At 37.1% G+C, this 12,631-nt stretch overlaps 1 protein-coding gene across 3 annotated transcripts in view; it reads left to right on the top strand.

Annotated features, from left to right (window-relative positions):
* NOL4 (nucleolar protein 4) overlaps positions 1-12,631 on the top strand; it is a 162,247-nt gene that overhangs the window by 126,017 nt on the left and 23,599 nt on the right. For all 3 annotated transcript variants that reach the window (XM_081950805.1, XM_081950804.1, XM_081950806.1), the window contains one exon: positions 7,234-7,350. In XM_081950805.1, the coding sequence (XP_081806931.1) occupies positions 7,234-7,350 (117 nt within the window). The remainder of the gene's footprint in view (positions 1-7,233; positions 7,351-12,631) is intronic.

The raw sequence follows: 12,631 nt of genomic DNA, 5'->3' as shown, positions 1-12,631 counted from the left end.
CTGTATTAAAGGCTCATGGCATTAGGAAGGTTGAGACCCACTGATCTACAGTGTTAATTTAGGGCTGTGTGAAGAGGGAAGACCTCCAAATCTTATTGTGCATTGAGTTCCATATTCCTTTAATGCCAGATAGAAACTAGTAAGAAAATGTTTGGATAGAGCTTCACCAAGAAAAATTGTGATATCTTGAGGAAATTTCTTCAGGCAACCAAAATTGTTTGGAAAAGCTTAAGCTAGTCCATATTATGGGTTATGCCAAAGGACTGGAAATGTTCACCACTAGCACACATTTATCATGTTCTCAATTTCTCATCAGTCTTCTTTGATATAATGATAATGTCATTTCAAGTAAACTGGACCATGTTGAGGATCCCAGAAGGAATTATTTTTCACTCCCACTCAAGGGAGTTCCAATGTAATGTAGTAATTAAGGTCTTGACCTGATACTGGAGAGACCCAGAGTCACAGAAATTAGAGATTTTCAAGCTATATTCCTTTAAAATATATTTATTTAAAATGTCCTCTTTTTCCCAGATAAGATAATATTTACAGAAAAGCAAGACCAATACAAGAAGAATGGCCTGATTTGATGTTAGATTTTTTTTTTAATAAGTGCCAGATTGTTTTGACATAGAATGTGTTGAACTTGGCAATAAGAAAGATCTTCATGGCAAATTTGATGGAAATAGATTGAAGGAGGTTGGGATAACAGTTGGCAAAGGAATGCTTATCACCTAGGCCAGGGGTGTCAACCGTGGGTCATTACAGTGGTGTCACATGACATATTGGGACTTTTTCTCCCTTTGCCCTATACCAGATGTGGGTGTGGGCATGGTCAGCACATGATGCACTCGGCCCATGGGCCGGGAGTTGGACAACCCTGACCTAGGCTGATCTCTAAAGCTAAACAGCATCAAACCTGATTAGAACTTGGATGAAAGATATTGTTGCTCTTTGCAAGAAGTGACTGCTTCCTGCTGAACAAGCAGAGTTTGTTGCAAAATCTGGAGGAAAATAAGACTGCCATTGTCTAGGGCTAAAGCTTAGTGAAGAGGTGGATTAATTAAAGTTGGATTAATTAAAGTTTGGAGGGGAAATTTAGGAGGAATATACACAACAGATTTTCTTTCCTAACTTGGCCTTAGGTAATTGGCTAACTTGAGAGACCAGGCAAGGAACAAAAGTAAGTCTTTCTTCTTGTGAAACTTTTCTAAATCTTTATTTTCAACTAACAAAGATGTGTGTATGTGTGTGTGTGTGTGTATATACTGTATGTGTGTGTGTGTGTGTGTTGCATTTGTGCTGATAAATAAATAAAGGGAGACTAGTATAGATCTATTTCAAGCTATTTAGCTCTCATCAGCTAGCCCTACCCTTACTGGGAATCGAACCTGGGCTGTATTACATATCATGCAGTTGTATTAGCCACTAAGCCACAGGCTCTCCTCCTTTATCAGCTAAGCCAGGGAAATAGGTATGTATTGTGTCACAATCCCTGGTATGCCTAAATATGGGAGGGAGCATACTGCTTCCATTTTCTGTCTTTTGGCTCACGCTAGGAGCCATCCAGGCAGAAAGCCATTTTTTTTGTTGCCTTTGTTACATTTGTGTTGCATTTGTGCTGATAAATAAATAAAGAGGATAAAGATCTAGTATAGATCTATTTCTAGCTATTTAGCTCTCATCAGCTAGCCATACCCTCACTGGAAATCGAACCTGGGCTTTATTACATAGCAGACAGTTGTATTAGCCACTAAAAGGGAAGCAGTATGATCCCTCCCATATTTGAGCATACCAGGGGTTGTGACACAATACATACATACCTACATACGTATGTACGTACGTACGTACGTACGTACGTACGTACGTACATACATACATACATACATACATACATATATATGTATGTATTAACTTGCAGGAGGGATGAGAGCTAAATAGCTTGAAATAGATCTATACTAGTCTCCCTTTATTTATTTATTTATCAGCACAAATGCAACACAAATGTAACAAAGGCAACATAAAAAATGGCTTTCTGCCTGGATGGCTCCTAGGGTGAGCCGAAAGACAGAAAAGGGAAGCAGTATGCTCCCTCCCATATTTGGGCATACCAAGGGTTGTGACACAATACATACACACACACACACACACACAGAGTGTGTGTATGTATACCCTCATCTCCAGAACCAAACGCCTAGCCAACAAAGACCACCTGAAAACTGAATTACACACTCTCACAAATGTATTAATCTCCAACGGATTCCAAAGAAAAACAATTACCAACCTAATCCAAAGGGAGACTCCCCCAAAAAACTGAGACACAGAACAGGACAACGGCATCGCCCTCCTCCCTTACATCAAAGGCACCACAGATAAAATCAGTAAAATTCTCCACAAACACAATATCAAGACAGCTTTCAACACTGACCAAAAAATAGCCAACATCTTAAGAAACCCCAAAGACAAAACCCAGCTAGAAAATCAAGGAGTCTACAAAATACCATGCAAAATCTGCCCTGTAACATACATAGGACGGACGAACAGGAGAATAAATGCACGCATCGCAGAACACAAGAACGCAGTAAGAAAAAAACAAAAAACCTCCTCCCTTTTCCAGCACCTTAAAGCTACAGAACATGAAATTAATTTTGAAGGAACGAGGTTAATCTCCAAAACTGAACACTTCAACCAGAGAATAATTATGGAAACTATCGAAATAGAGAAACACCCCCACAATATGAATAAACGTGACAATACCTCCCGCCTATCAGACATGTAGAAACCAGCCCTGGTAAACAAATGAGCCCCACCCACCACCCACGCCATTACAACACAAAACAACAACAGCCAGCACCAATCTTCCAATCATGATATAGCCACACACCCAATCAATCCATTTACTGAAACAAAGCCAGCACTCCACACACCCCCACCAAAATTTATAGAAAGAAGGCAGCTCCGGCCACGCTTTATACCAAAAACACCAGCCTGAGGATGGTGAGTGACACCTCGCTGAAATGTTGCCAAGACAATCTCAATCTTACACGAGAAAAGACCGGAATACAACAAGACCAGCATACCTACACCCGTGAAAATCTACGAAAACAAATATAAATACACACACACACACACACACACACACTTTATAAATGTTTCAGCTTCATTTTTTTTCTAGTTATCATTTTTTCTAATCCTGCCATTCAGACAGAGTATTTGCTATGCAAGATAAACAGATATACCAATAATATTTATCCTTGTTTCTATCTTATTCTGAATCAGTCTGTTTCTCTAGATTCCTTTATTGTTCACTATTTTCCCAGGAGAAAACTCAGGTGTTCTGCCCTACCTATTAGCCTTAATAGAAGAATAGAAGATTTTTACTCTTTATGAGAATAAAAATAGAAAGTGAAAAATTTGGGTTAATATTAAATATTAAGAAGACAAAGTTAATGTCAACCAACATACCTAGTGAATTTACCGTTGACAGGGAAGTAAGAATGGTAGCTGGTTTCATTTTCTTTAGCTAAATTATAAAGATTAACAATATGCTAGAGAAATAAGGAGAAAAGTAATCTAAGGCAGGAAGACATAAGATCCTAAAGGACAAGGATATTTCTTTGACCACAAAGATCTGAATAGCTAAAGCAATAATCTTTTCAAGAGTAATTAGCTATGAAGTATAAGCCTTAAAACAGAGAGCGAGAAATAAGATAACCACAAATATAGTTGCTCGGAATATCACAGGATACAAGAAGAACAAATAAAAACTCCTTTGGGTTGACAATTAGAAATTTAAAAAGCATGTATGTGGACATTTGGTGTGAATATAGAAAAATGACAATACTTCACACAGTTGAGGGAAATAGAAGTGGAAGACATTATCTGATGTATGTGGATGTTATCACATAAATCATGGGAAAATCCTTGGAAGAATGCAGATGAGGTTGAGGTTGAGATGGTGAACATTTGTTATGAAGTCACAAAGAGTCAAGCCTGACTAGATGTCATCTCACTAATTTAAGAAGCAGAAGGGAAGATTAATCTGACTCAGCAGTCATGATTTGCTGGTAACATGTCTGTATTTCTGGCTGAGAATAATCTTGCATATTCAATATTTGCAGCAGATATAAAGTAAAGGATTGGAATGAGGACTACTGACACTTTTAACCCACAAGGGCAGAAATGTGGTAATGCTTGTGTTAATTTTCTTAAAGTAAATGAAACACACTTACTATTAACAGGTTTAATTTATATTTTATAAATTAAAATATATTTCCTAAATTTTGGTAGAAGTATTTGTATGATGAGAATATGAAAAAAACATTAACAAAATTTCATAGAAATAGAAATTCATACCCAAAGCTCTAAATAAATCTTATTTTATTTAAAAGGACTGCAAGGACTATCTAGTTTTTGATTAATTGAAAACTGAGTTAAAATGATCATTTTTTCCTTTCACAATATTGTCCATTCAGTTTTGATAGTGTCCATTTGCTAAATCTCTCGTCTCATCACCCTCAATTTATGAAATATCAGCTTTGTACGAACACCTGTCTCATGAAAAAATAACCAAAATTGATTAGAAAATCCAAAATATATATCTCAAGAGATACATATGTTACATTGCTTAGCTTTTGCCCTGCCAAATTGTGTATGCATTTACTTTTGCATGTAGTCTTCCCCATTTCACTGTGACAGGAATAAATTGAGTCACAAGTTAGTATTATGTATATTCATGCAGCTGGTGTGTGTGTATGTGTCTTTCTAATTAGCTAGAAAGTATTTGTTGCATTTTTTCATACTCTGATTACAATTTTTCTGGAAATTGGAAAATTATTGTTGCTTTACAACCATGTAGAACATAAGATAAATGCTCTAAACCTGCTATCTGGAGCTAATTTTGTCCAAAGGTTTCCCCTTTCAAAATGTTCTGCTGAGGTTGCCCTCCTTCATTTTGCTAATAATTACTTACTGACGTTTTTCTTCTTAATTCATATGCAACATGCATTAAAAAACACAGAAACTTCTATCAAATGCAATGTTGCAAGGATCAAAATGATAACATCAATATATGTCAATTTGCTAAGGGAATGAGACAACATTAAAGTAAAACAATATCAGGACATCCAACAGAGAGCAGTGCTGTTCTTAGTTCGTAATGAAAATGCTGTTCAAATATGCACATTATGTTCATTTGAATTGCATGTCTCTTGTAATGAATATTTCAAATACATGCCACCACTATTCTCAAGATACACTTTGCAGTCTTAATTCTATAGCAGGATGTTGGTGAGTAGTTTTGATTCTGTTCAGATATTATGATTTAATAATATCTTTTTTTAGACATTTGAAATTTAACTATATATAAATTAACAGCTCCATGTCCCACTACCAGAATTACTGAACATTTAGATACTAAAAATAAAGTAAGACATATATTTAGAACACATTTAAAGGATATATGTGTTAGAGAAACATGTTATTTAAAAGGCTGAGCTCATAGAACATAAACATATTTGCCTTCTAACCTGAAAATATACTTTATATATTTTTTATAAATGTACCTATTTTGTGTACATTCAAGTAAAAATATGGCACACATAAGATTTCATTTTTAAACCTGGTTTTGTAAGTATTGGACACGGAACAATCACTGCCTTAAATGTAATTATTGTAATCTAATCTAAACCTGTGTCCTTTCTTTTACGTTTGGGAAAGATATTGTACATATTTATTAATTTGTATATAATATATTTGTATAATGATGATGATGATGATGATGATGATGATGATGATGATGATGATGATGATGATTATTATTATTATTACATTTGTTTCTGTGTTCATAAATCTCTACATTTGACTATAAGTAATATATTTCTCGATTTTGGATATTATTACTGGTCCAATAATATATGCAATTTTTGAAAATGTAAAGGATTTTTGATAGAATATTGTACTTCTGCAGTATTGGTAGAGAACAGAACAATGAGAGCAGGTTTTTTTTCCTTTCTCATTGACTCTGCTTAAAATAATTGCTTTCCTGTAGCCACTTGCAATGTGCAAAGGATATCTATGACAGGTAACTCTTACTTAATACTTGAGTGGCATGTTGTCTGTAGCAAGATAGTTAGAAGGGTGAGAATGAGGTCTGTCACTTAGCAGTACTACCAACTCTCTTGATATATGTGCATGTTTACGTGTCTTACACTCAACTTATTTGACTCCAAATTAATCCTTGGGAGCATAAATATTACCTATATTTTGTTTGTATAGGTATTCAATTGGGTGGTCTTTTGGAAAATGAATACATGAGCAAAATAAATTAATTAAAATAAATGAATTTCATTAATGACAAAAATAGTATTCCATTAATATTTGATTTTATAAAAATGTTAATGACTCTTATCTGAACTACTAATTTGCAGCTTTTGAATACTTAAAGGGTTAAGACATCTACTATAGTAGGATTACAGTTTGTCATTGTAATAAAAAGCGTTACAAACACCTTTTTATTATTCTTTAAAGAAAGCTTACAACTCATTGGATAAATCTGTATACAATTTTTATATACTTTTTCAACAAAATTAAATTGCTTAAAGATTGCGGCTGTCCCATATTTTGAAGATTTTCATTTGCAAAACTAGTTAAAGAGAAAAGCATAAGGACATAGTAGGAAAACATACATTATTGTAGTAGTATTATTAATTAAACCTTAAGTTATATTTCAATAATACTTATTGATTACTTAACATTTGTATAACACATTTGTTTTAAGCCCTTTGTACTCCTTATCTAATTGTAATCCTTACAACAACAGTGAGTCAGCATTGTTATCTATGTATAACACTGAATTAATGGAGTTGGGAGGGAGTGCCATTCCATTAATGGCCAGGGTAAGAAACTAGGGAGTTTTGCATTCAAAAATCAATATTTTAGCTATTATTTCACCAGTGTTAATGAAATGTTGATACTGTACATCACAGAAGCCTCTGCAAAATGCATTGTCTCTATAGTTATGTATGAGAGTCCACATGGAAATATGCAAGGAGAATCTAATATCTGAGGATCTGTTGATGAATTGCAGGTGTAATCTCCAATTTTCACTTTTCAGTTTTGACAGTCCTTATTTCTACTTTTTGTTGAAATAATTTAAGTAGTTGCCTATTGACTGCTTGTCCACATTATTATGAATAATCTTGTTTATATTCTCTCTCTCTTTCTTTTCCATAGTCAAGACCCATTCCCTCACATCTTACTTCTGCAGTAGCTGAGAGTATCCTAGCTTCTGCCTGTGAAAGTGAAAGCAGGAATGCTGCAAAGCGCATGCGATTAGACCGACCACAGCAGGTACAGTGATGTGCATGAGAAATGGGGAACATGAGATGCGTGTTCAGATGTCAGTTGTCTGAACAAAAAAACCAAAATAAACATAGAGAGGTAAAACCTGTAAAGAAATAATAAGTATTTTTTCTTATAATTTTTCTTAAAGACTCTATTGTTGAGGTGTTTCCAGTTGAAAATGATATTGTATGAAAGATATATTGTAATATAAGAACTCTCAGCTATTCATACAGTTTTGAGTAACTTTTCTAAAAAAGGGCAGGAAATGTCTTCAGTTTGCATTGGAGGAAACAGGAAAAAAGTAGGGATAGTAAGATACATAAGCTTCAATCAATATTTGATTGCCCATGTGCTCTACTGTCTACAGTTAAGGCAAATTTGTAATATGACTTGCTAGAACCTCGTGAAAATTTTAAAAGTAGTTTATCATTGCACACTAAATGTCTCATTGTCAATGTTGTATTGTAAAATATCAGATATCAATAGGTACTGTACGGCATATTAATAAGAACATCACCATTGCTTCAGTGAGAACCTTTGAAGTGTCATGGACAAAGTTGTAAAAAAAAAGCTTTTTAATTCTATTTAAATACAAAACTATGTCATTATAATACATGTGTAACACACACACCCATTGTAAATACCACTCAGATTGGCTAACAGTAAAAGTCTAAAATCAGCTACAAAATTATCTAACAAGAGCAAGCAAAAATAACTAAATAAAATGCTATATTATGAACATCTTTACAGAGGAAGGTCAGTCTGTTGTTTTGAATCAGGGACTTTCAGAGTTTGTGTGCAGTCCCTAAGAAAGGTGCCTCCTGTTAGTTGGCCAACATTACCACTATTGATGGAAACACAAGATAAGTCTTATCTCTCTCTCTTTTTTTTTTTAACCTATGGAGCTGTCTTCAGAAATGGGTTAGAATGTTTTCTATACTGCTTGGACAATTAATGTATTTTTATTTGCTTTGATTTTTAATGGATGTTAAAGTGAGCTAATTATTATTTTGTTTCTCTTGTCTTTTAAAATTAATAGGGAGGATCACAATACATGATACAGGAATAACTGAATATTTAGCATCTCAGATACAAAACATTTGACTATTTTTAAATTTGTAAGGACAAATTTAGACTCTTCGGCATTGTCAAGATACTCTAGATTTTGATATTGTGTTCATGTAAACAGTTAAGCTGTGAATACTTCACAAATGATTATACCAGGGGCGGATTCCTGCCAGTTCTAACCTCTTCTACAGAAGAGGTTCCACAAATCTACTGTGCCGTTTAGAACCGGTTCCAGCCCCCTCCCCCCGCCCACCCGCACCACGCTTGCCCTGCCTGCCGCTCACTGATTGGCTGGCTCACCAATCGCCCCGCCCTCCTCTAAGAGTCCTATCTAAACCTTAAAGTCTTAAAGCTGTCAAGTTTGAACATCCCTGGGTTTTTTTTTTCTTAAGGGTTAGGGGTGCAAGCGTCTTGTAACTTGACAGCTTTAAGACTTGCACACTTCAATACCAGAGTTCCTGAGCCAACATGACTGGAGGAGGAATTCTGGGAGATGAAGTCCACAAGTCTTAAAGCTGTCAAGTTTGAACACGCCTGGGTTTTTTTTCTAAGGGGTTAGGGGTGCAAAGGTCTTGTAAGTTGACAGCTTTAAGACTTGCATGCTTCAAATGCCAGAATTCCTGAGCCAACATTTTGGTTGCTAAGCAAGAGCATTGTTAAGTGAGTTTCACCACATTTTACAAGTTGGCCACGTACACCCAGTCACATGACTGCCAAGCCACTCCCACTCAGTCACATGGTTGGCAAGCCACTCCCATCCGGTCACATGGCCAGCAAGCCACTCCCACAAAGCAGGCCACACCTACAGAAGAGGTTCTAAAAAATTTTGAAACCCACCACTGGACTATACCCAGTGCTGCAGAACTCACATAAAATACAGCTCTTCTTTCCTATTCTTTTAGAAAGTACAATCTTTTTATGTTCTGTGCTGACATTGTACTTTAAGAAATCTCATTAAGATTAAGACTTTCTAACAAAATGCCAGCTAGTAAAACAATATGTGCTTCATTTTACTGTCTGCTATCTCTGATACAATGAAGAAAAAATGAATGTATTTATTATTACATATATATGAATAAACAAAGCAGTGCAAATTAATGTCACCCAAAACTTGAAACAAAGCTGTACTAATATATAATTGCTTGTACATCTTTAGCGTAACCACACCTGACAGCAACCTAAAAGCATTTTCCACCTAAGATGGTATAACTAATCACTACTTCACTTCTCTGTAGTCATCTCCATAATGACTAGATTGTCTCTATGGTACAGCAATCTATCCAAACAATGACCACAGTAACTTGTTCTGACAAAGGAGCCCTCCAAGCAAGGCATTTGCACCAGTTAGCTATTTCTAAGAGTCAGACTGACCATTTTTGCCATAGCTCTTCAAATTGGTAGTGACTGCTATTCCAGAGTAGCTCTGGGAAGTGTTCGAAACAAAAACAATGCTGGTCTGCAACTCTGGAGCAGAGGTGGAATTCTACCGGTTCAGACCGATTTGGATGAACCGGTAGCTCCGACTATCAGCTGGGAGCAAACTGGTTCGCTCCAACTTTCAGCTGGACCTGTCCGCCCCTGTGCTATACTCACCTATATTCCCTTTTCTGAAGCCCAGCCGACAGGCGCGGCAGAATGGATTGCCACACCTTAGCCTGTTTTCCTCCCCAGCAGTAATGCGGGAGGTGATTTCTCTGTACATGCACTCAGCAAATTGGTTGTTAAACCGGTAGGATCCCACCACTGCCTTGATATGTTTCCATTCCTAATTTGCTGTTTGAGATAGAATTTATTAGGATTTTGAAAGGGATAGTCCTGCTTGGAAAGCTGTTGGTAATAAAACCAGCCTACTTTGAAAAGGATATATTAAAACTGGGAAAGGTCATAAAATGGCAAAGGAAATTGCCAACCATCTGGAATAACTTTATTTGAGGAAATCTACTAGCTATGGTCATTGTCAGTGACGTGTAAGGTGAGAGGCAGTATGCATCTAAATGACATTTGTATCACAAACATTCCAAATAACATTTGGCTTCCTGTAGACATCTGGTTGGCCAGTTTGGGAGTAGAATATTGAACTGAAGAGGTTTTTTATTTGATCCAGCGGGATAACTTTCACATTCTTGAAGGCACACTTATAGTTTTGTGTAAAAGAAAGTACTCCATATATTCTTGTAAAATAAATATTGGATGCTATCCCTACTGGAACTTTATTTTATGTAAGTTGAAGCATACTGAGCTCTTCTATTTAACTAGCACATGATCTTGGAGGGTTAATGCATTTTTATTCAGATAAAGTTCCCAGAACACTTAATGTTAATGGAATTTAATGAACCAAATCAACAGCCAAACAGCATATAGTCCCTGATTAGAAATAAAATTTTCCATCTCTACTGATCGCATCAACTCTGTAACCTTATTGAAATTGAAAGAAATTCTTGGCCACTCTGATATGCCAAAACACTCAGCTGTAATTTGAGCTTTTAAGTTTATTGCTCATAAAATTTAAACTGGGTCAAGCCCAGAAGAATTAAACCTAATAGAAAACACAACATTATGTCAAGATGGTTCTTTACTAGATTACATGCAAAAAACAGCATTGTCCAATCAGACCATGGAAAATAAAGAAAATGCCCTCAACCCTCATTTGCACAGCTGGTCACATTCAGCAACTAATGGACTTGGATAAGGATGTGCATTTCTATTTACATCAAAAGTTGCACCTCTTTAGTTCTTGGATCAAAATGAATGTTTTGCAAATTGGCCAAAAGCTTGTGGCTGTTCAATATTTGTATTAACATTTTTGTTGCAAGATTCATGATGGCTTGAGTTGCAATTTATATCACACATACAGATACACAGAATACTTGGGTGTAGGTAATATTTCATAACAAGCTTCATTTGTAGAAAATAGATCCCTGGATTATACAGTACTGATAGTCCTTGACTTACAATCACAACTGAGTCCAAAACTTCTGTTGCTAAGTGACACATTTCTTAAGTGAGTTTTGCCCCACTCTTCAACCTTCCTTGCCAAATTTGTTAAGTGAATGACCGTTGGCTTACCTGAATGGTCATTATCTAGGCGCTGCGGGAGTGTCCAAGCATGGGTTAACTTCAGCTTGCTGCCCAATGACTGAATTTAAACTTTTACTGTAGCCACGCCTCCAGCTCTCTTTGGAGGTCAGTTTGAAAAATGATGGTGTAGAGTCCAGAAAGATGTCGTAAGAAGGTAAACTATGTCATCAGGAGAGATGACTCGGCTCTGCCAGATTACCCCAGGGTGGGGTTTGACACTACCGCAGTGCCTAGAGAATGACCATTCAGGTAAGCCAATGGTCATTCTCTTGGCACTGCTTGGAGTGTCCAAACAGGGGACATACCCAAGCTATATAGTCCCAGGATGGGAAGCAGAGGAATTTCGTTGGTCTGGAGCTGCCAAGACCAGCTGCAGAACTCTCCTCCCAAAGGAGGCCTCCGCAGCTGCAAAGGAGTCCAATTTGTAGTTATGAATAAACGAGGACGGCGAGGTCCAAGTAGCTGCCCTGCATATTTCATCAATGGGCGCCTGCATTGCCCATGCAGCAGTGGTCGCGGTGCTTCTCGTGGAATGGGCGGTGATGTGAGGAGGAACTGGCCGGGCCTGATGTTCATAGGCCAGCTTTATGCAGGTGCGCAGCCAATGTCCAATAGTCGAGGAGGAAACCTTCCTGCCCATCGAAGTCGGCTGGAAGGATACAAAGAAGGATTCAGACTTGCGGAAGGAGGCTGTCCTTTTCCTGTATTTGTGTATAGCCTGTCTTACGTCCAGCATGTGCCAAACTCACTCCCTGGGATGCCTGGGATGCGGGCAAAAATCCAGGAGAATCACCTCCTGCGACCTGTGAAACAAGGTGTTAACTTTTGGGAAGAAGGAAGGGTCAAGTCGAAGAATGACCCTATCCAGATGCACAACGCAGAGGTCCTCCTTGACCGATAGGGCCGCCAATTCAGAGATTCTGAGAGCTGAAGTGATTGCAATTAGAAAGGCAGTTTTAACTGACAAGTGGCGTAAGGTGATGGAATGAAGTGGTTCGAATGGAGCAGAGGTCAATGTCTTCAAAACAACTGCCAGGTCCCAAGTCGGGTACCGGTGGACCATTGGGGAACGTAAGTTGCTTGCTCCCTTCAGGAATCTGCGAACCCTGGGGTGTCTGCTGAGTGGTGTAGAGTCGTCTCT

Source organism: Natrix helvetica (genome assembly GCF_964273705.1).
Source record: "Natrix helvetica genome assembly, chromosome: 4".
NCBI classification, from domain to species: Eukaryota; Metazoa; Chordata; class Lepidosauria; order Squamata; family Natricidae; genus Natrix; species Natrix helvetica.
Note: the sequence above shows the minus strand (reverse complement) of the source record. Positions and strands in the feature narration are given on the sequence as shown.